Source organism: Diadema antillarum, unplaced genomic scaffold, assembly GCF_040938485.1.
Source record: "Diadema antillarum isolate AM-2024a unplaced genomic scaffold, OU_Dant_1.0 scf00000001, whole genome shotgun sequence".
In the NCBI taxonomy this organism is placed as follows: Eukaryota; Metazoa; Echinodermata; class Echinoidea; order Diadematoida; family Diadematidae; genus Diadema; species Diadema antillarum.
Window position 1 is genome coordinate 2,020,960 of NW_027270890.1, and position 25,145 is coordinate 2,046,104.

Below are 25,145 nucleotides of genomic sequence, written 5' to 3' on the forward strand. Positions count from 1 at the left end.
GAAATTATATGGTTTTGACCAATTTTGATGACCTGAGTTCAAACTCGATTTTCTTGGCTCAGCCGTCAGCGACTTTCGGATTCTTGTGTCGTTGCAGGTCACATATGTTTTTAAAAACTGCATAAATCACTTCCTGTAAATAGGTTATGTGTTGAAGTAATTCATTGTATAATCTGTCTTCTCCTTATCTGGTACACATTTTCAAAAAGTAGTAATGATTCCCAGAGCAAGTGATGATTTGCTATGCATTACCTCCTAAAAAGAATGGCCTGTTAGCTCGTATTTTGAGCTCAACTGAGCCAAAGGCTCAAGTGAGCTATTGTGATTGCTCTTCATCCAGCGTCCATCGTGCATCGTCTGTCATACAAACCGTCGTGCGTAAACTTTTTACATTTTCATCTTTGTCTGGAAAACATCGGATTTTCACCAAACTTTTCAGGTAGCATCCCTTCTGGGATAGGATCTCGTTCAAATGGGCACCATGCCCCACCAGGGGGGTCGAAATCCCCCACAATTAAGGATTTTTTTTTAAATTGTCTTCTCTAGAACCAGAACTGATAGAGCTAAGTTAATACTATGAGTTAGTACATTGATGACTGTCGTTTAAAGTTTGTTCATGGCGGATCCAGGGGTGCCCCCATTGGTACCGGGGGGAGGATGAGACTTCCAAATGGGGTCTAAATTTTATATTTTCATTTTCTTCTTGAAAACCCCATGATGGATTTCACCAAACTTAGCAGGTAGCATCCCTATGGAAATAGGATCGCAACTTGTTCAAATGGACTCCATGCTCCCCCTGGGGGGGGGGGGGGGGGGGGGGGTCCTTGGGACCCAAAGCCCCCATAAGTATTTAAGGGGGGCAACTGGAGCACAATGCTCGAAGTTGGGGGAGGGGAGACAGACAAACCCCCAAATTAAGGAATACTTTCAAATCTTCTTTTCTCAAATCGTAAGCGATTAGCTACTGAAGTGTTATGTGTGATTAAGATTAGTGACTGCTTGGAAGCCCTTGTAAAAAAATACCATGGTTTGACTATGAGGCATAACCATGGTTTTACATTGGATCCATCCATGGTTTAACCATAGTGCAATATGGTTTGATTATGGTCAAACCATGGTGCACTAGTGTTTAACCATAGTTTAACCATAGTTAAACAATGGTGCACTATGGTTAAACCATGGTAACTATGGTTAAACCATAGGTTTAGCATGGGTTAACCATGGTAACCATGGTTTAAAGGTGGTAAATTGGAACGCACTTACCATGACATTACTGTGGTATTACCATGGTCACTACTGTGGTTCTACAGTACCAAAACCATGGTTAGGAAATGGTGAAACTATGGTTAGGAAAAGATGAAACCATGGCAAACTCATGGTTTAACCATAGTGCAATATGGTTTAATTATGGTCAAACCATGGTGCACTAGTGTTAAACCATAGTTTAACCATAGTTAAACAATGGTGCACTATGGTTAAACCATGGTTAAACCATATGTTTAGCATGGATTAACCATGGTTTAAAGGTGGTAAATTGGAACACACTTACCATGACATTACTGTGGTATTACCATAGTCACTACTGTGGTTCTACAGTGCCAAAACTATGGTTAAGAAAAAGTAAAGCCATGGTTAAGGAAGTGTAAAACCATGGTTAGGAAATGGTGAAACTATGGTTAGGAAAAGATGAAACCATGGCAAACTCATGGTTTAACCATAGTGCAGTATGGTTTAATTATGGTCAAACCATGGTGCACTAGTGTTAAACCATAGTTTAACCATAGTTAAACAATGGTGCACTATGGTTAAACCATGGTAACCATGGTTAAACCATAGGTTTAGCATGGGTTAACCATGGTTTAAAGGTGGTAAATTGGAACGCACTTACCATGACATTACTGTGGTTTTACCATGGTCACTACTGTGTTTCTACCGTGCCCAAACCATGGTTACGAAAAAGTGAAACCATGGTTAAGGAAGTGTAAAACCATGGTCAGGTAAAGGTGAAAGTTTGGTTAGGAAAAGATGAAACCATGGTTTTACAGCTGCCAAACCACAGAATTACAACCCAAATCACGATACAACCATGATCCATTATACATAGTAAACCCACTATTTAACCACAGTGCAATATCGTAGAAAAATGTATTTTTAACTACAGTTGTATTTCACAAGTACTTTGAGAAACCATGGGGAAAATTGGTTGGAGAAATATATTTTTCCACAATTGCTTTGCTATTTGATGAATAATGATCAATAAATAGCACAATAGAGTCTTCACATAAAGTGATGAAATAAAAATATTTTCAGTAAATTACCTGGAGCAGAATAATAATTCTTACAATTCCTATACATATGTATTATGATACAGTACATTTGTAAACATGTATATGAACCTGGACTCTGAAACAGGAGAAAACCAATTCTCTATTATTTTCCTTCTAGCTATAGTCTAAAAAATATGTATTTAAAAACTGACTTCCATGTATTATGATACAGTACATTTGTAAACATGTATATGAACCTGGACTCTGAAACAGGAGAAAACCAATTCTCTATTATTTTCCTTCTAGCTATAGTCTAAAAAATATGTATTTAAAAACTGACTTCCATGTATTATGATACAGTACATTTGTAAACATGTATATGAACCTGGACTCTGAAACAGGAGAAAACCAATTCTCTATTATTTTCCTTCTAGCTATAGTCTAAAAAATATGTATTTAAAAACTGACTTCCATGTGTGTGTTGGTGGATGGGTGCAGATTGTAAGTGTTAATTGATTCACTGTTTAATAAAAGAAGCTATATGTAGCAACGAGTAGGTTGATGCTCTTACCAGCATTGACTTTCACACAGCCAAAGCTCTCCCAAAACATACATGTATATCGAATACACTATGGCCAAATTGAGGAAACCAAAAAGTCCCAATTTTTATGGCCTAGTCATGTGTATTCCTCTGAACATGCAGAAGTCAAACATTGCCCAATTTGATGCGCTTTTTCAGTCAAAACTGACTGACTGGAGTTGACTGTACTGTCATTAGCATTTAAAGGCACATAGACCCGGTGGTTTGCTTGCGTACACGGCGCACGGCACAAGCTTCCTTGAGAGACCTATGCTATCGACTCCTCTTTATCGTTAGCGCTTACGCTTTGACCCATTTCCATGAGTCCGAAGAAGTCCAATCCACTGCTGATGATGACAGCTTTAATATTTTTTTCTCTGAAGTCAAACAAAGAAGCATGCACCCTGGCATTCAAATTCTACGGACTGTCTGACACGCAGAGAAGACAATGAAGGCAACATTACCTAGCAACACCTACGCGCTTTACTGTTGACGACAGTTCAATTTTGGCAGTCTTTGTATCAATGCTAATGGTGATCGGCACTCTCATCCAAAAGCGCTGCAGCAACTACCGGGTCTAGGCACCTTTAAAATAAGAAAGTACACAAGGGTAGAAACAGTCAATTATGATTATACATTCAAAAGTTATTTTTCAGCAGCTGGGTGTGAGAAGTCAAAGTATCATACAGATATCACATTATTTCCAGTTGCAAAACTGTAGGTTTATGTAAACAAATCAATGAAGACAATATACTCTTACTGAACCTCAGTCAACAAATAAGACATAAGAATGCACATTTGCTCACTTTGCTGTTACGATTGAAAAGTAGCTTTTTATTGCTTCATGAGCAGCATCTTGACTGTACATAGGTATGGCTTATTGCCAGTCACATGATTTAAAACAATAACAATATCACCTGCAAAGAATTAGTTGGATAATTAAATACAGTGTACATACATTAGTGCATGTTTGATGTACATGATCATTTGTAGCTTTGTATAGATAATGCAAATTTGGACTTAAGTGACACCAGGAGCACTGGACAACAGCATCAAAAAAAAAAAAATCTAGCAACCAACAGTCCTGACATGAGAGCATACATGCACACTTCACATGCTTGGAAAACTGTCCTTGTACTTCTACTGTCCAAGACTATCCAGCAGTAAGCTTTGGTGCAACTTCTGGATGAGGCTTCACAGGAACTAGGTCTTGATGTAGCTTGGTTAGTATGCCCTTTGTCGTTGTGGAGCCTTGAGATGTCCTTCTTTGGCAACCGTGAGCCGTGAGAATTTTCTTGGGGAAGATCACTCCTGCAACGAACTGAGAATTTATTCATTACGCTATTGTTTTTTTTAATAATAATAATAACATGTAGTTCGTGTTAAACTCTACTTCAAATACTCAACACACAAAATTCTTGCACAGAATAGCTACCTTGCAAAAAACATAAGAAGAATGGGATTAGATTGATGTGGTACACCTAGCCATCATTTCATCACTCTAATGTGCTGGCGAGATACTGTTTAAAATACAGTGTACTTTTACAATCATTTTAACCCCTAAGTGCCACATACAGGTGAAGCCATTATGTTCAACATTCCATATCATGTATTGTGCACAAATTGCCTAGAGTAATTTGATGTTTTTCAAAAATTGATCACATTCTATTTTAAGCAGGTTGCCAATATTTTAGGATGCTGCATAGCATGCTGCTGGTATTTGAGGATGTTGCACAAGAATTTGGGTATGTTGCAGTGTAATGCTCAAATTCCTCATGAACCACACTAATAATGGGTTGAAAAAAAGAAAGAAACAAAGAAAGAAAGAAAGAAAGAGGAGTATCTTACCCTTGATGACATGGAAAAGCGGGAGAAAGTATGACATCAGTAGATGGACTTCTCTGCACCAGAATTCAGCCAGGAGGATGCCATACACGTATTGACGTAAATCAGCACTGCATGTACTTGTACCCATGAAAGGAGCTAGCTAGGGGACAGCCTGATCGATGGTCATGGGTGGACTTCAAGTCTTCTATGGAGAAACCTTCTCGTGTCAGCCACTGGCACAATCAATCATTGATTCTGATGAGGAAAAAAAAATAACACAACATAACGATAATAGTGATGATTGAGAGAAGTGAAATAAGGTTAGGCAGAAAAATCACACAGGAAAATGACGTAACATACAAAATACAGCATTGGATGATTTAAAGTTTGGTGCTTGTGTAGCTCCCAAATGACTGCTGGAATAAAAGACTCCCAAATATTCTACAATGTCGCATAGCATGCTGCTGGTTTTTGAGGATGTTGCACACGAATTTGGGTATGTTACAGCGATATGCTCAAATTCCTAATGAACCATACTGGGTTGAAATAAAGAAACAAAGAAAAAGGAATACCTTCTCCTTGATGACAGGGTCAAACGGGAAAAAACATGACATCAGATGATCCACTTCTTTGCACCAGAATTCAGCCAGGAGGATGCCATGTACACATATTGATGTAAATCAGCGCTGCATGTGCATCATGTACTTGTACCCATGAAAGGAGCAAGCTAGTGGACAGCACGATCAATGGTCATGGATGGACCTCAAGTCTTCTATGGAAACACCTTCTCACATCAGCCACCTGCACAGTCAATCTTTGATTCTGATGAGGAAAAAAAAAAACACACCACATAACAATAATACACCTATTAATGATTGAGAGAAGAAAAATAAGGTTAGCCAGAAAAATCACACAACAATCCGTTAGGTGAATGATTATACTGGTATAACATACAAATTACAAAATACAGCATCCTTTGCCATTGGGGGATTTCAAGATCAGTGCTAGTGCTAGCTCCCAAATGACTGACTTAAACTGAGCTCCAACACCGACGGTCGGATTAAATAAGCGATACTGATCAAAGTTATTGATCCCCAGCAATAGGTGTTGGAATCGCAGCATCGCGAGGTCCGTGAGAATCGCACGACGAAAAGTGATGGCGCATGATTACACTCGAATATTAAAAGATGCAGGACTGCTTAGTTTTTAGACACAAAGTGAGGAAGACAGACTAAAATGCCCCAAATTTCAACCATTCTTCAAAACACAACTAACTTAATAGTTAATTTTATGCTTCCAGGCTCAGATTTATGAAGCCACATGCTTGTGTAGGGCCTACGTTTCGTGGCATGGGTGACCATTGCATTAGCATAAAATGTACATGCTACAGGCCTAACTCTTACACTATGAAATGGCGGAGCTAGGTTCAGCAGACGACATTCTTTGATTTCAACACCAAGCCCAGCACTTGACCGAAAGATTGGTCTGTATCTCGTCGACGGGGATATGTTCCACAGAGCAGAGACTGCATCTGGCTTTACGGATCCCCTCTTATAGACGTAGTCCGGAGGTAGAGAGCCATAAGTAACGTCAAAAAAAAATAAAAGACTCCTCCGGACAGATGAATCTTTCACAAGTTTGCCCAGCACCAGCAACCAGAAATTTATGACATATTTTTGAGGTCATCCTGCCAGCACCTACGGACTTCAAGTTCACTTCAGTTTTATCGCCAGTGCCAGTGGCTGCCAGTGCTAAAGTTAGTGCTGAGACACAATCAAAGAGTATAGAAGCTAAGAGGGCGTACTCTCGCGACTTCGCACGCAAACAGGTGTAGTACGCCATGGAGCGGGAGCCCAACATGGAGCCCAATGGCAGCCATTTTAGTAATAATACCGCAAGCTTCTTAAACACGTGAGCCTATGGAGCAAACCCTGCCTTCCTTTCATTTTCTTCACTTAAAGGAAGCACACAGAGGTAGAATTGCGTTTCAGACCTCAAAATATCACAAAAAGTATATTTCTGTCGATATGTAAAAAAAAAATTTGAAGTAATGTAATTACTTTTTTATCTATAGTCCCTCAGCAAGTTTGTGTTTGAGCTGACAAACGCCATCTATCTCTTTCTCTCTCCCTCCCGAAACATAGTTTGGTCTGCCTACTTCAGCTCAAACTTTGTGGGCCTGCAGATTGCGATTGGAAAGTAAAATGACATTTTTTTCAAATACATTTCATGGATAGACAGGAATGATACTTCTTTACGACAAAACAAGATTCTAAGTACATACATCGGTACATATCTTCCCCTGTATGCCCCCTAAGGTAAAAAGGGGAAAAATGAAAGGGAGACAGAAATACGAGGGCCCAGTGATACGGCACTGATCATCATGATCGCGTAATATACAGTACGCCCTCTAATCAATCTATCGGTCTGTTGCTTTCAATGGCGGAATGGCGTCCGTATTTTGCCCATGAGCGTACTAATAGTTCGCAGGAGTAAGCCCTTGTGTCTTACCGTAGCTTCTACTGATACTCTTGATTCACTGGAGCAGTTACCACTAGAATTCCTAGCAGAAAATAGTGTTGTTGATGTAGCTTGCACCGAACCTGATATCACCACCCAATATGAGGTAGGCCTATGCCTACCTAGGGATTACGCCTGTTAACGGTTAACAAGTTAGAACTACCGACTACATGACTACCGTCTTGTTAGCCCGACCAGACACTGTTAGAGTACGCTGTGCTGTGCGAATAAATTATAGCCTGTCGCTACTAGCGTTACACTGTCTACAACGACTGGGTTGTGTATAGAATCTAGTTACCGTATACCGTCTTGTAGAATTTACGTGACACAGTATTACATTAATAGTTCAGTACAATACGTCATATACAGTAGCTGAGTTAGAACAACTCATTCCAAACTCTTGAGCTCTCATGTCATACTCTCACACTCACTGACTCAGTCACACTCTCAGATACAGAACAGATGGGTTATCCCCATCAGCTCACAATATTGATACGATCATGCGAAATTTGCACAGCAGGGCCGCTGCCGGCCCCGGGTCGGTCGGGACAATTCAATGCAAATCTCGCTGGTAATTATTTTAGCTAAGATTAGGTCTACTAATAATGTATTAAAAGTTACGTTGACCAACCTTCCTCGAAGAATCCCGGCAAAGGAGAAGTTCCTCTTTTTCTTAGGGGCCGTTTGCTAGCCATTTCTCAAAATATCAGATGGTTTGTACGTCGAGATGTTTGACTCCGGTCAGAGATCATCATCACGAACGAGCGTTTGAAATGAATTGAACAGCGAATCGTATACCGTACCGTCCGTGTGTGTGTTTTTTGAGCGGTCGCGGACTAACGGTTCAGCAGTACATACACGTAAGGTTCAATCAGCGACAACAACAACAACACGCACATGACCTCTTACGTTACATTATTATCAAGAAAACTTGTAATCATTAATTTTTTGGTTTTAAGTAAAAGAATATATATGTTATAAACTTTTTTAATTGCAAATTAAATTTTTGTTTTTATGTGTCAATATTTTTTGTGCTACATATATTTTCAAATATATTTTTGTTGTGATCTTTGGTACGAACGAGCCTCATATCAACAACCCGGATCTCCCATTCATCGTACACAATTACTACACGCCGATTGCATTCATATAGTTTTCTATTGTTGTGTGTACATGTCAAAGCTACGGGGAACGAACGGGCGGCAATGAGTTACTACCTTTTTTATTTTTTCACGAGTATGTAATCTCATTTAAGGTTTTTTAAGTGCTTTATTCCGTAGTGAATAGATGTTGCATTTTAGGAATGCTGTAAATCAACCAAGTGAAGCAGCGTTTTGTTTGCAATGGTAAGACTACTGTTTGTTTACATAATCCTGTTGAAGCCAAACGGGTGGTTGCGTTAGATGAATGTCCGTCATGACTTGCATTGGCATTGCGGCCATCAAAGTATGAGTTTTCATATTGACTTTTGTGATCGACATCATTCAATAATCATAGTGCACGTGGTTTAAACTTTGGTAAAACAAAAAGTTAACCATGGTTTAATAACCACTGTTTTTATGCTATCATACAAGGTTCCATGGTTAGAAATTCTAGAATGGTTTTTCTGCACTATATCTGATCAGCATGAAACCACGGTTGAAACCATTGTTAAAATAACCACTTTTTCAACCGTGGGTAAACAAAAGTTAAACCACGGTTTTATAACCACTGTTCTTATGAGCTATCATACAACCATGGTGAAAATCATGGCTTTTTAACCGCCTTTTCACTATCATGAAACCACGGTTCGTAGAACCAATCAATGTTTCATAACCATCCTTTGCACATCACACTATGATAAAACCATGGTTCAAATCCTGGTGTAGCTATGACCATCGTTTTCCTTGCTAAAATGGAATTTGAACGATTGTTTAAAACCGTTGTTTTCACACTTTCGTTAAACCACTGTTAAAGTCATGGTTATATAACCATCATTTTTTTTTTTTAACTGATAAAACCATGGTTAATATCATGGTAAATAGCTATCGTTTTCGACCATTGTAAAACGAAAGTTTAACCATGGAATTATAACTAGTGTTTTTATGCTATCATAAAACCACAGTTAAAATCATGGTTTTATAACTATTGTTTTTACACTATCATAAAATCATGATGAAATCATGTATGGTTTTATAACGATGGTTTTCAACCTTAGTAGAACGAGAGTTACACCATGGTTTCCTAAACATTGTTTTTATACTATTGTGAAACCATGGTTACAACCATTGTTATATTATTATGTTATTTTTACCAAAGTAGAACGATAGTTTTGTTGTGGTTTTCTCGCCATTGTTTTTTTAATTTCTTAAAACTGTGGTATAACGATGATTTTTTAACCATGGTTTTAGAACACTTTCATTAAACCACTGTTAAAGCCATGGTTATATAACCATCATTTTTTAACTATGATAAAACCATGGTTAATATCATGGTTAATACCCATCATTTTTAACCTTTGTAAAACGAAAGTTTAACCATGGTATTATAACTAGTGTTTTTATGCTATCATAATACCATGGTTAAAATCATGGTTTTATAACGATGGTTTTCAACCTTAGTAGAACGAGAGTTACACCATGGTTTCCTAACCATTGTTTTTATACTAATGTGAAACCATGGTTACAACCATTGTTATATTGTGTTATCTTTACCAAAGTAGAACGATGGTTTTGTCGTGGTTTTCTCGCCATTTTTTTTTTTATTTCTTAAAACTGTGGTATAACGATGATTTTTTAACCATGGTTTTATTAAAACACTTTCATTAAACCACTGTTAGAGCCATGGTTATATAACCATCATTTTTTAACTATGATAAAACCATGGTTAATATCCATCATTTTTAACCTTTGTAAAACGAAAGTTTAACCATGGTATTATAACTAGTGTTTTTGTGCTATCATAATGCCATGGTTAAAATCATGGTTTTATTACTATCTTTTTTACACTATCATAAAACCATGCTGAAATCATGGTTTAATAACGATGGTTTTCAACCTTGGTAGAACGAGAGTTACACCATGGTTTCCTAACCATTGTTTTTATACTATTGTGAAACCATGGTTACAACCATTGTTATATTATTATGTTATTTTTACCAAAGTAGAACAATGGTTTTGTCGTGGTTTTCTCACCATTGTTTTTTTAATTTCTTAAAACTGGTATAAAAATGATTTTTTTTTCACCATGGTTTTAAAACCGACGTAAAATGAAAGTTTTATCATGTTATCATAACTATGGTATTTTAACAATGGTATTACCACACTTTCGCCACACATTTACCATGGATATGAATTAAAAATCATGGACTACCATCGATCCATTGTAAACCGTCCATAACCATGGTTATACCATGGTTACAGTTGTAAAACCATGGTTGTTTTTTTATAAGGGAGGTGACTTTGTGATACTCGGGTGAGTGCGAGAACCCTGGTTCTCTTGGGTTGTTTTTATGCCTCCGCCACGAAGTGGTGCCGGAGGCATTATGTTTTCGGGTTGTCCGTCCGTCCGTCCTTCCGTCCGTCTGTAATGATTTTTGTGGACAGGGTAACTATCAAAACCTTTTGAGGTATCTTAATGAAACTTGGCATGTATGTGTATTAGGGGGTGAACTTGTGCCTATCAACTTTTGGGTGCACGTGCTCAAGGTCAAAGGTCAAAAGGTCAAGGTCAAATACATAAAATTTCACTATTTCCACCATATCTATGCAATGCCTGAAGATATTTTCTTGTAACTTAGTGTATACATGTATTACCCGATTAAGATTTTCTGGTGAAAGTTTGGGTCATGAGGTCAAAGGTCAAAGGTCAAAAGGTCAAGTAAAAATATTAAAACTTCACCTTTTTCTCTGTACCTTGGAAATTGTTCAAGGTATCTTCATGGAACATAGTATGTCCTGAGTGGCAGTGATTATCTAGAGAATTTAGGGTTCATGGGGTCAAAGGTCAAGGGCAATACTTCAAAATTTTACTATTTCCCTCATGTTTACGCAATGCCAGCAGGAATTTTTTTACACTTGGTGTATGCATGTATAACCTAATAGAGATTCTCTGAAAGTTTTTTTCTTTTGTTTTTGCCTGAAAGGTCAAAAGGTCAAAGATCTAGTGAAAGTGCTGAACTAAATTTTTCCTCCATATCTCGGAAGTGGCTCAAGTTATCTTGAAACATACTACATATTTATGCATGTTCTGCCTGACAGTGATTATCTTATGAATTTTAGGGTCAAAGGCCAGATGAAAATGGCAACAATTTACTATTCAATACAGAAATTGCACTTTGTTGAAAATTACTCAATGCATTTAACGTATGAATGGGTCGAAGTCAAGTTAAAGTCCTTAAATCCCAAATACATGCTCTCCTATTCATCCAATTAAACGTAGGTCAAGGAAGGTGAACATTCAACACATTCATGACATACTTGTCATTTTATTATTTTGCCAATTTTGAGAAAATGTACTCACACATTGTCCACATGTACTATCTAGACCTATTAGGAGAATCATGCATTATGGCGGAGGCATACCAGTCGCCATAGCGACATTTCTAGTTTTTTTTTGGGGGGGGGGATTGCCAGTAGGTTTTGCTTCGTATGATATACTTGAAGGATTCACACATTGTGTCTAGTACTTTTTAGCCTGTTTTGTTTGCTAAAATCAATTTGAAACATAAAATCTAGTTTGATTATGGGATCAATTCTAATCATTACGATCAAGATTGAAGAGATCATGTGAATGCAGTCTTTTGCTATTTATATGATGATACAATTAATCACAAGATCAAATCTAAACATTCATACATGTTCATAAACTTGCCCGTGATATAAATTCAGGTCACATTCTGTCATCAAGTGCTATATTTAGCTATACATATTTACTAGTAAGGGCGCTTAGTGAAATTACTGTTCTTCTAAGGGTATAAAAGCACCAGATTTGGAGAGATAACCACTCAGGGCCGACTCATTGATATTCAAGTAGGAGCCTTCTGGAAAATTGTTATTTCTATGGTATCAATGCTGAATTTCATTTTGCACCAAAATTTCGTGTGCGTGAAACTTTCACAAATTTCGCAAGGAGCCAAGATTCACGAAAGCAAAATGCGCTCAATTCTAGACAATGCACTGAATGCCAGTGGCAATCCGCACAAGTTTCTTGCAGCATAAAAGATTAGTGGCTCCAATTCTTGAAAGTTTCATGACAGGAAAAAAACACTGTCTGAGGGTGGTATGGTAACAAAAAAGAGGTTCAGATTTGTTGTACTTTTTCCCATTTTTCATGGAACTGGAAAACATGAACACACACTTGAATTCTATGATCAACAAAGCATTTGAAACATGGAGGAGGTTGAATTAATCAGCGGTTTAATTTTCAGAAAAATGCTGTTGAGATGCCACAGTGTGATGTACTATTGCCAGTTCAGAGTTACGTACATTTACCTAGACCCTATATTAACCTTAACTAGGCCGGGCTATTTAGAGCCGGGGGGGCCTCCCAGGCCCCCCCCCCCCCTCCAGATCTCGGCGGTTGACTGCGCGATCGCGACGAAAATTGGCACACGCATTGCCTATGATGTAATCTACGGTACCACGAAGTTAAATTTTTTTTAAATTATCATTTATGCTAATTTATGCATAATGATGCATGAAATCAGACAATTTGGTATAAATCACTAAATAAAGCTCAAAATGGGCACATTGTTTGTGTAAATATTCTTTTTAGTGTCCTGAGTAAATAAAAGAGAAAAAAATTGCGGCCTCAGAAAAAATTTCCTAAGTATTTTATTGTTTTTTTAATTTCTTATATATTTCTCTGTTTTTTCGACTTTATGTTTTTCATTGTTTTTTCGATGAAACTTGTCCACGAAATTGTTCTGAACAAGAAAATATGCTATTAATTGATTTTAATCAATAAAACCCCCAAATAATCATGCTTTTATGAAATATGCCTGTAAGCACAGTTTGCATTGAAATTGTACACAAATTCACGTTTTTGAGCAATTTTTGGTCTGACATGCACGTACATATTTATGTGCAACTTCGGAACCGCGCACCCGGTTATCACAAATTTGGTGTCAAAAGATGCGGGAGACTCAAAAGAAAAAAGTCATGAAACGTCGCGGCGATAGCTTTTCGCGTTAGCGATACATCGCGCGGAACGTCGAGGGGGGCCTCGGAGGGCCCCCCCCCCCCCCCCCCCGGCCTAGTTAGGGTTAAAGGGGCTGCAGAACATTTTCTTTTTTTTTGGGGGGGGGGGAAGGGGTGTTCAAGGGTCAGTGATCTCCCAGGCCCCCTTAACGTTAGAAAAAGTTATCAAGCCCCTTTGATACGCAACTAAATTGTGAATGGTACATCACACTATGACACCTCAACAGTATTTTCTCGTCATAAATCCATATTAATTCAACCACATCCATGTTTCAAATCTTTTGTTCATCATAGAATACCAGATTGGGTTCATGTTTTCCTGTTCCATGAAAAATGAAAAAAATTACAACAAATCTGACCCTCTTTTTCATTGTTTTCCTCCCTCAGACCAATAAATACAGTCGTGATATTTTCGGGACATGAAACTTTCGCGAATTGGAGCCGACGGTCTTCTTCGCTGCATGAAACTTCTGCAAATGGCCACTAGCTGGCATTCAATGCATTTTTAGAATCACTGGCATTCAATGCATTTTTAGAATTACATGCATTTTGCTTTCGCAAATCTTCACTCCACTTGAAATTTGCAAAAGTTTCATGCATGCGAAACTTTCCGCAAAATGAAATTCAGCATTTAGACCATGAAAATAAAAATGTTCGAGAGGGCTCCTACCCAAATATCAATGACTAGGTTTAGAGGGATCATCTCTTCAAATTTGGTGCCTTTATCCACCATGTAACAGTAATCTCAAAATTTGACATTCAGCGACCTGACTATAAGCAATAGGTTATGAGATCATCTTCTTTTCCCGTGTTTGATACAAGTAAAACTCGGTATTAGTTTTATTGTTTAGTGGAACAGGCCCATGAGTATATAATATGCAGATGCATCAATAATCATAATTATCCTGATGTTGCAGCTTTCTATAGGGAGAGTTTCGGAATATTGATGATGTAACATTGTTAAAAACTATTTCATTCCATGTGTTTCTTTAGACCGACTTTCCACGATACCAACCTGTTGAATACACTCACAAAAGTGTCTTAGCTGAGCCTCATTGGGCAGATGTAGATCTGATGAAGCATCCCAAGAATGCCAGGCCAGTGCTGATGTACAACCAGAATGACACCAATTGTAATTACAATAGGATGAGTCACATGCCCCCATACCAGATCAAGGATGGCCTTCCTCTGTGAGTATTATCTTAGAACAGTTAAAATCTATCTGTCATTTTTATGTCTCCGCCACGAAGTGGAGCCGGAGGCATTATGTTTTCAGGCTGTCAGTGCGTCCTTCCGTCAAGGTCAAATGCTCAAAGTTTCACTATTTCCCCATATCTATGCAATGCTGTTAGGTATTGTCTTGAAACTTAATGTATACTTGTATTACCAAATAAAGATTCTCTAGAGAAAATTTTGGGCCATGAGGTCAAAGGTCAAGTGAAAATGTTAAAATTTTACTTTTTTCTCTGCATCTTAGAAATGGTTCAAGGTACATTCAGGGAACTTAGTGCATATGCATGTACTGACTAGCAGTGATTATCTTGTGAACTTTGGGGTCAATGGTCAAGGTTAACTCAAACTTTGTCTATTTCCCTCATATCTATTCAGTGTCTCAAGGATTTTTCTTGAACCTTAGTGTATAGGAATTACCCAATAGAGACTCTCTGGGAAGGTTTTTATTTTTGCCAAAAGGTCAAAGATCAAGTAAAAATGCACAATTTCACTTCTTCCTCCTAATCTCGGAAGTGGCTCGAGTTATCATCATGAAACTTACATATATTCATGCATGTACTGCCTGACAGTGATTCTCTTGGGAATTTCAGGGTCATGAGGTCAAATCAAAGGTTGGGCTAAAGTGATTAGATTTTGCTAATTGACACTATTTTTGACAGTTGATATTATTCAGTGCATATTTCAAACTTTTTATGAAAGGGTCAAAGGTCAAGTAAAAATCTTGAAATCCCTAAATACCTGTTCTCTTTGAATGATAAACAATATAGCCATTAATCCAATTAAACCATTTCAAGGAAAGTGAACATTCAGCACATTTGTCACAAACATGTTATTTTATTAGTTTGCCAATTTGTATATGTGAAACTGGGGTCACGCATTGTTGAGACATAGCTAAGCTAAGCTTCCATACATTTTTCCTTGTTTTGATATTCAACCATAGAACTCAATTGTGTATTAGCCTCACCACATGTGGCCAATTACGTGTCTTGTGCATGCGTAAACCAATGTCAGGGCGAGGTTTCCCCTCCACGCCTCTGCTATCCGACCTCTTCGTTGATCCACTGTGAATCAATGTATAGAGATTCACTTCATAAATTATTATATTTAAAGAAATCACATTATATTGTAAAGATTTTGATAACCGATAAGGTGAAAAACCTAATGAGAAAAAAGGGAAATCAGTTTCTGTCATCACTGTAGGGGTACACAGTTCAAATCGGCAAGGTTATGTTCATCCGCCACCAGCCTGCGAGCTGAATGTTGACAATTAGTACCTTACGTTTTCACGTATTAATTGTAAAGCCAGAAATGTTCACCTGCCTGTTTCCCTTTAAGTTTCAAAACTTTTTTGAACCCATATCTCCAACTTTCTGAATGAAAGTTACTAATCAATTTGAAGTTTACTGATAACTGGCAAACGGTTTTTACAAACCTCCATACTTCCTGTTATTGAACCTCGATTTTCTCAGTATAGTATCCCCTGCACTGCTTTGGCAGGCATTTATCCCTGTACTTGCCCAACAAAATTATTTTGTTTTGCAAATCATCTTTGTGAAAGTCAGAGGTGTTCCCACTGACGTAACGTTCTTATTCTATGCATGTGTACTATCAGAATTTTGCAAGAATGTGTAATCGTTCACATGTTTAGTGTAGATACTGAGCGTGGCTACTCTTTCACACCACGACCTACTTATATCTCTGTATGTTAATCAAGCCACTGCAAGTGGCACCTGTGTTTGACGCATGTTGAACGGGTTCCTGTTTGTACACCCTGATTTCCATTCAATATTTGTACAGTATTTTTTTCTTCGACGTGTCTTTTAATGGGTACTGAGTACATGGTTAAAAGTCTCGTATTTGATAGTCAATACAGAGATTGCAAGAAATGTACCTTCACTCCCCCTTTACTCCCCCCCCCCCCCCCCCCTCCCTAACTGGACAAGGGCCACGGTCCTTTGGTTTTCATATAAAGGAACTCTAAAGTTTGTAATGAATTTGTATAATGAATTTGTGTCAACCAATGATTTTATTCAGTTATTTCTGCAACGTAACCATAATTATATATAAAAAAACAAAAACAAATGTGTAGTCTTTATAGTTGTCCACACACGTCTAAAATATAGACACAGGGCGTGGCTCCCCTTCCTCACCACGGCAAAAATTATATCTAATATTTTATCGGTCTTTTGAGCCATTTTTCCTGTTCGTATGGAGGGGTCAAATACTTCGACACTTTGACTCTCTTGATCAACTTGTATTGGTTTTATTGTGGCTAAGGATCATGTAAGGCACAATGGCGTTGGTTGAGTTAAAAAAAAATAACAAATAAAGAAAAAAAATAATTTAACACATTAGCCACGAAAAGAATGTATGTTTGTCACTACCTTCCAGGAACCATTAAAAAGCTACCATACAGGAAGATTTTATTTGCCCTGTTGGATTTATCTGACGGGCATCGCCCTTTGACTCGTAAAAAAGTTACGTAATCTCTGATTGAAAATGGTTGCCTTCAATTGCCAAGTCCACCATTACTGGGAATGGGAATGTCAAAGTACATTCCCATCCGGAGCTCTTTGGTTGACAGTTTTCCTTTTTCTTACAACTTATTGTTATTGAGCAAGAACATCTAAAGTCAACCAATTGTCAACTAAGCTTCCATACATTTTTCCTTTTTCGATATTTAACCGTAGAACTCAATTGTACCTTGTAACATCACTACAAATATATGTGTTGTTAATTACGTGTCTTGTGCGTAAACCAATGTCAGGGCGAGGTTTCCCCTCCACGCCTCCGCTATCTGTCCTCCTTGTTGATCCACTGTGACTCCCAACGCTGTGTGTAATGAATGATAGAACCATGGTTTGTTTCAACCATTTTTATTTCCTATTATATACATTCATATGTACATATATATATATATATTTTTTTTTTTTTTTTTGATGGCGGTTATCAAAAAAGTTTAACGGGAAAAAAAGAAAACCTTTTTCGGTCATCATTTTAGGGATACACGGTTCAATTTTGCAAGGTTATGCTCATCCACCACCTGGTCATTCTCCACAGTATGGTGACAGTTTATAGTACCTCATTTTTTCACGTATAGATTGAAGCCAGACATTTCTACCCACATATTTCACTTCATAGTTTCAAAATGTTTTTGAACCCATAACTTTAAATTTTTAAAGAAAGTCACTAATCTCTTTTAATTTATAACTGGTAGATGGTTCTTTTAAACCTCCCACACTTTTTGGTATTGAACTCCGATTTTTTTTATTATTATTATTATTTTTAGTACAGCACATCCCTCACTGCTTTGGCAGATATTTATCCTCCTGTGAACTGTCCGGAAAAAAAAATCCCTTTGTTCTACGAATCACCTGTTGAAACTCCGAACCCATTGATAAGACGTCCGTATTATACATGTACAGTAAGCAGTTTCCATGAATGTATAATCGTTCACATGTTGTGTGTCGACACGAGGCGTGGCTGCTTTTTCGCGCCACGGCCGACTGATCTCCAATGGTAATTAAGCCACTGCAAGTAGCACCTGCGTTTGACGCATGTTAAACGGGTTGCTATTAACACCCTGATTTCCATTCAGTATTTGTACTGTTTTTTTTTTCTCTGATACGTGTGTTAATGGGTGCATGGTTAAAAGTCCCACATTCAATAGCCAATACAGATGTTGCAAGAAATGTACATTTACTGTTTACTCCCCTTTACTCCCCTCCCCCCCCCCCCCCCCCCTGTATAGGGGAAAGTCTCCCTGAACTTTAACTGGGCAAGTGTCACGGTCCTTGAATTCTCTGTCTGTACGTGTTTTAAAACACAACACCTTTATACTGAGTGGTCCGGCTATCCCCTGGTGATCTGTTGTAATTGCGTACTAGTAATTATTGTAAGTGTGACCAAGATGGGTCTAATTGTACCAAATTTTGTATTGTATATTGAAACCCCACACACATTTGCACTTTGCACACACACCTGCACAGTAGTATGCACTTGCAAAATGCACATTAGCACCTATGCAGTTGTTGTCTCTCAAATCTCCGGTAATTTACATCTCTGTATTACGGAATGGCGTCATCACATGTGAATACCCCCGATATTCCTGCTGACATTATGCCTATGCGCGACAGTAAATATTACACACCCCTTGAATTCAATGATATTGTATCGTATAGTTCAGATAATATTTCACTTCTTCATATAAACTCTAGGAGTTTGAATAAAAATTTTGAATATTTGGAAAATCTTTTGCACTCTTTAAACAATTTTGAATTTTCTGTTATTGGAATAAGTGAAACTTGGTTACATCAAAACTCCCCAGATATCTTTAATTTACCCAATCATAAATTAGTTAGGGCTGATCGTCAAGGAAAAAGGGGTGGCGGTGTTGCGTTTTATATTGCGCAAAATTTACAGTTCAAAATCCGTTCTGAAATCACGTTAAGATATGCAGAAACGTTATTTATTGAAATTGAGAACCCAATCTCTAAAAACGTTATTATAGGTTTAATTTATCGACCTCCTGATCTGAATTGTGAATTATTTTGTGATGAATTGGATTTATATCTCCATAAGATAGGTAATGAAAGCAAACATGTTTTTATTTTTGGTGATTTCAACATTAACTTTTCCCCCACATCCGATAACAATAATTCCCTTAATTTTATGCATTTAATGTATTCATATGGTTTTATGTCGATTATCAATAAACCCACCAGGATAAATCCACACTCGTCAACTCAGATTGATAATATATTTTCGAATGTGTATAATAATACAATTATGGGGGGTATATTATGTTCTGAAGTTTCTGATCATTTACCAATATTTTCAATTTGTGAATGTAAAGTGGGTCGTAATAAATTACATGATAAAATATGGTACTATAAAGAGTCAAAACGTAATGTGGAATTATTGAAACAGAATTTATTTTTAGAGGAATGGACAGATATTTATAGTATTAACAATGTTAATTTGGTATATAAATGTTTTAATGATAAATTGTTGTATTATTATGAAAATAATATTCCTTTATGCAGAATAAAAAGTAACCGAAATAAACCAAGAAATCCTTGGATTACAAAAGGTATTTTGAAATCCATAAACACTCGTAATTTTTTGTATAAGTTACATATTCGTAATCCAACTGAATCTAATTTGAATATGTATAAAGTTTATCGAAATAAATTGACAAAATTGATTCGTTTATCCCGCAGATTATATTTTTCTGATAGAATGAAAAAGGTTTCTTCGAATATTAATGCAACATGGAAAATTATTAAAGAGGTCCTAGGTAAAAAGCCTGATTCTCCGCCAACGGATGATATCACATTAAACGGTATTAAAATAAATGATCCTAATATGTATGCTAATTCATTTAACTCATTTTTCGTTAATATCGGTCCGGAACTTGCTACTAAAATTAGCAATACTTCTGCTCATTTTACAGATTATCTTTTTGACCAAAATCAAGAGTCTATTTATTTTAACCCAACAAGTCCCAGTGAAATCATTAGTATCACTAAATCTTTAAATAGCTCTAAATCTTGTGGTTCTGATAAAATAAGTATGATGTTATTGAAAGAAATAGTTTATCCACTCGCAGAACCGTTAAGTTATATGTTTAATCTTTCTTTATCACAAGGTATTTTCCCTGACCTGCTGAAAATAGCGAAAGTTAATCCTGTACATAAAAAAGATGATCCTCATGAAATTAGCAATTATCGTCCTATTTCTTTATTGCCTAGTATATCCAAAATCTTAGAAAAAATTGTTTATAATAGACTTCTTAAATTTATTAATAAGTATGATTTACTTATTCCCAATCAATATGGTTTCAGAAAAAATTATTCAACTGATTTAGCACTAATACAAATTTATGACAAAATTACGAGTGCTTTTGCAAACAAAGAACATGTTGCAGGTATATTTTGCGATTTGAGTAAAGCATTCGATACTCTTGATCATTCTATTTTACTCACCAAACTTAGTCATTACGGTATTCGAGGACAAGCACTTTTATGGCTTAAAGATTATCTAACTAATAGAAGACAATATGTTATTTTTAATGGTTGTGAATCTGACCCCCTTTTAATTAAATGTGGTGTTCCTCAAGGCTCAATTCTAGGCCCATTATTATTCCTTCTTTATGTTAATGATATCATAAATACATCCTCTCTTCTCTCTTTTGTTCTATTTGCTGATGATATGAATATATTTTATTCTCATAAAGATCTTAAGATTTTAAATGACACTTTAAATATTGAAATTAGTAAAGTATCAAATTGGTTTAAGTCTAATAAACTTTCTTTGAATATAAAAAAGACTCATTTTATTCATTTCAAACTTCATTCTCATAATGAAGATACGTTGATACATATTAACATTGATGATATCCCATTAGAAAAGAAAATGAATTCAAAATTTCTAGGAGTATATATAGATGAAAGTTTGACTTGGAATGAGCATTTACATTATGTTACAACGTGTATTTCTAGAAATATAGGGATAATTTCCAAGCTGAAGTTCTTTCTTCCTCGTTCAACTTTATTTCTATTATATAATTCCTTAATTCTCCCATATATAAGTTATTGCAATGTTGTATGGGGTACTTGCGGCTCTACCAAAATAAATTCTATATTTAAATTACAAAAGAAAGTTATACGTATTTGTACAGGATCGCATTTTCTGGCTCATACTGATTCTCTATTTCATGAGCTTAAAACATTGAAGGTTTTTGATTTGAATATTATTCAAGTAGCAGTAATTATGTTCAAATATATACATCATCAACTTCCATCATCGTTTGATAACATGTTTAGGTTCAATACTTCTGTCCATTCGTACCCTACTCGTATATGTAGAAATTTCCACCTTTTGAATCCCAAATTATTAGTGACACACAAATCTATAAGACATTCGGGTCCGGATATTTGGAATAATCTCCCGGATAATATAAAGTCTTGTTCAAGTATTTATTCTTTGAAAGCTTCACTTAAACGATATTTGATACAATTATATTCTCCAAACCAATTGAGCTAACAAATATTTATAGTATAGATTGTCATCTTATTGTCAATCTCAATTTTCTTCCTACAACTGCATCTTGCACTCTCACCTGCAACTGCACTGCACTCACCTGATCACCTTCCTCCAAGAGAGTTATGTCGTTGGATAGTCATTTTATGAGGCCTCCATCCATTTCAAGCTTAATCGCTTATGATGGTGGTCTCCTGCATTCAATTATCTCTGTTGTTTACTGAAAAATACTGTATATTTTATTTTATGTTTCTGTGTATCTACATTGCTCAATGCAATCACCTATGTGAATCTATTTATGTACTGTTATCGATTTATTTCACTGCACTTGTTATTCTTTGTCTTTGTACTTTTTGAAGTTTGCATTCAAATTGCATCTGATTGAATGCAGAAATAAAAGCAAACAAACAAACAAACAAACAAACATAGTATAGACCTATTAGGAGAAGCATGTATCATGGCTAAGGCATACCAGTCCCCATGGCGACATGTTTAATTTTTATTATCATCATCCCCATTTAAAACCAGTGCCACCATGTGAATTATCTCATCAATCCTCATTATATCTTCTGTTCTCGAATTTTAAATCACTGTTTCATGAAATGAATTAGATTAGAATATTTCAGAAAGTTACAAGTTGCCTAGATACAAATTTAAGCAATAAACTCTAATGGTGCCAGAAATAGATGCTGTTGTGCCAAGGCTTGTTTTCGACCATGACTCAAACATCATCCATGGCATCATTATTTGCTAGTTTTGTTTTTTCATAGGTACCTCTTCTGAAACTACACTGTCACCACAATACCTCACGGTGTATCAGTGATAAGTCTGCTACTACTAGTTACTGCAGCCAGTATAACTGCCCCTGCTCCTTCCAGGGAGGTGAGACAAAAAGGAGAGAACACTGGACTAGTATCACTTGAACCATCCTCAGTGCTGCTCTCCCCAAGCAACCATTCCACTGACTACATTACTGCCAGTTGGCCATACAGCACACATGCGCAATGCTTGTCTTTCACTCGGAACCAGGGAGGGTCTCACCTCCCTGGCCAGAACCGTGTGCCCGCATGGCAGTGATGCATAGGGAGGTGTCACCTCCCTAATTATAGGTTATGTTTGACATTTTGCAGCTAGTAGACTTGTATTAAATGTACATAATAACTATAAAACTCGTATGAACATGTACATTAGCGACCAAAGCTGAGCTAAGTAGATTTCTGTGTTCGCTGACCCCAGTCATCCCATTCAGGTGCCTGGTTTTGTATAAAACAAAAGAGTCTGTGAGCCCATCAGCGCACACTCTATTTATACATCGCACCCGATCGATATTTCCATTGTTCGATGGCACATGTAGTTGTCCGTGGAAAAGGGGATACATGCATCGCTTGACTGCTTTCACACAGGTGGATAACCAACCTGTCCGTTCTCTGTCAATGAGCAAAAAGAATCTCGTTTGAGGGCAGTAAGGGCACTTGGGAGAATTGCGGAAGGAACTGGTTAAGTGATATGTCACAAAGAACTCAAACCAAATGGACTTGGACAAACCATAATACAGTATGAAATATTTTTTTAACTTTGGCCCTACTTTTCACAGTCAATTAAGACGGCGTCCAATCAAAACATTGCTGTTTTGTAAAATGATTCAGACTACATTTTCTCTGTCATACATATGTAAAAGATATGGGGAAGATGGAACATGTCATTCCTAAGATACACACTAAAATAGTCTAAAATACAAAACATATTAAACAGCTTTGGCCATTGATCCCTAGTTACATAACCCTGATCGCATGTGATTAAAAAGTCGTCATCTTGTAAAATGATTCAATTTACCTGGTGTATATATGTCAAAATATTGAGGCAACAATAAGCATTTTTTACTTTGACCCTTATTTACATAACCAAGATGGCTTCTGATCAAGACGTCGCTACTTTATGAAATGATCTCTTAACATATCCCACATATGTCCCAAATATTGGGGGAGATAGGTCATGCATTTCTAAAGACTAAAATTTGCCAGATTGTTTATTCTACAATACGGAACTGAGTATTGTTGACTCTTGACCCCAGTTTACATAGCCAAAATTCCATCTGACCAAGAAGTTATTTTATAAAATGATCAAGTACCGTGGTCTATATATGTATAAAATATGGGAGCAATAGAGCATATATTTTCCAAGATACAGACTAAAAAGATTTTGACTTTGACCCTGATTTATATACATATCCAAGATAGCTTCTGATCAAGATGTCACTATTTTGTTTCGTAAGTCTCGATATTGAGACTACGCATTACTGCGTATGAGAATATGTGAGATCTTGCCTGCACGCACATGTTCAATTCATTCGCAGCCGTGTTCTAGAAAGGAAGCGAAGGTACTTTGCTCCTGTGATGCGATGTGTTTTGTACCGAAATTTTGCGCTTTCACTGAAGTGTTATACCAATAGATTATTCCAGTTCCCAGTATGTCAAATGAAAAGTTGAAAAAAATGATGGAGAACCATCCAGCTTCTTCAATTTCTCCATCTATTGCCTCGCTCTTTCCAGCCAAAGCTCCTGCGCAGCGGGATGCAGGCAGTAGCAAAACAGCATCTACTACACGAGCAGGCAGTAGTAGTGCATGCAATACTAAACAAGCTGACCGCATAGTGGCAGCTGCCAGTGGTGGGAAGAAGAAACCCAGCAAAGTGAAACCTTGCTCGGATGCTGGATTTCGATCCACTACCACGGACAGTTCGAACAAGAGTTAGCCGCCGTTCGCTCAAAAATCTTCTTTCCCAAGTTGTTCGTGCCCTATGAATACAACAAAACAAATACAACAAACCTATAATACGGGGAGAATCCATGCATGCTTTGTGTGGGCTCACTGAGTCATGCAATGAACGCGCATTGCCTACTAAGTGCCGCAGTGTGCAAAGCAACAAACAAGAACGACGTTAGGTGCCCGCTTTTGTTGCTAAATTTGTGGTACCATGGATCGGACATTAGGCAGGAAATTGATGAGGAGCTTGCAAGCTCTGTGACTAGTCTAATGAGCAACAACCTGGAAGAAAAAAACTTGATGACACAGCACACAAGTACCCTTGCCCTGCAGCTTGAACAGGCCTATTTTAGGCCAACGTCGAGCTTGGTGGAAATTACCACCACTGCCACATACCGACCCCATAAGTGCCTCCAGATGGAGCCAGCTGCCTGCTCAAAGGGTGGGCCAGGGCAGGAAGTAAGTGCTACATCAGTGAGAAAAGAGGTAAAGCCCATAGAAAGTTTAATCAGACCTGTTTGAGGCCGACTGAAGTTATTTCATAACATTTGGGGCACGATCACTGCAGATCGATACATACTCAATGCAGTACAAGGCTATGAGATTGAACTGAGCCAGATAAATCTCCACCAATGAGGAGAAAACCCCTCTATCAGTACAAACATAATGAGGCTGAAACAATAATACAATGGCAATTCAGGAGAAACTCTTGAACCGGCGCAAGCCAAGAAT

The 25,145-nt window shown here is 37.2% G+C and overlaps 1 protein-coding gene across 1 annotated transcript in view; it reads left to right on the forward strand.

The window, feature by feature from the left end:
* LOC139721313 (transient receptor potential cation channel subfamily M member-like 2) overlaps positions 1–25,145 on the forward strand; it is a 433,859-nt gene that overhangs the window by 328,510 nt on the left and 80,204 nt on the right. Inside the window, exon 29 of the mRNA XM_071632667.1 lies at positions 14,367–14,563. Within this exon, the coding sequence (XP_071488768.1) occupies positions 14,367–14,563 (197 nt within the window). The remainder of the gene's footprint in view (positions 1–14,366; positions 14,564–25,145) is intronic.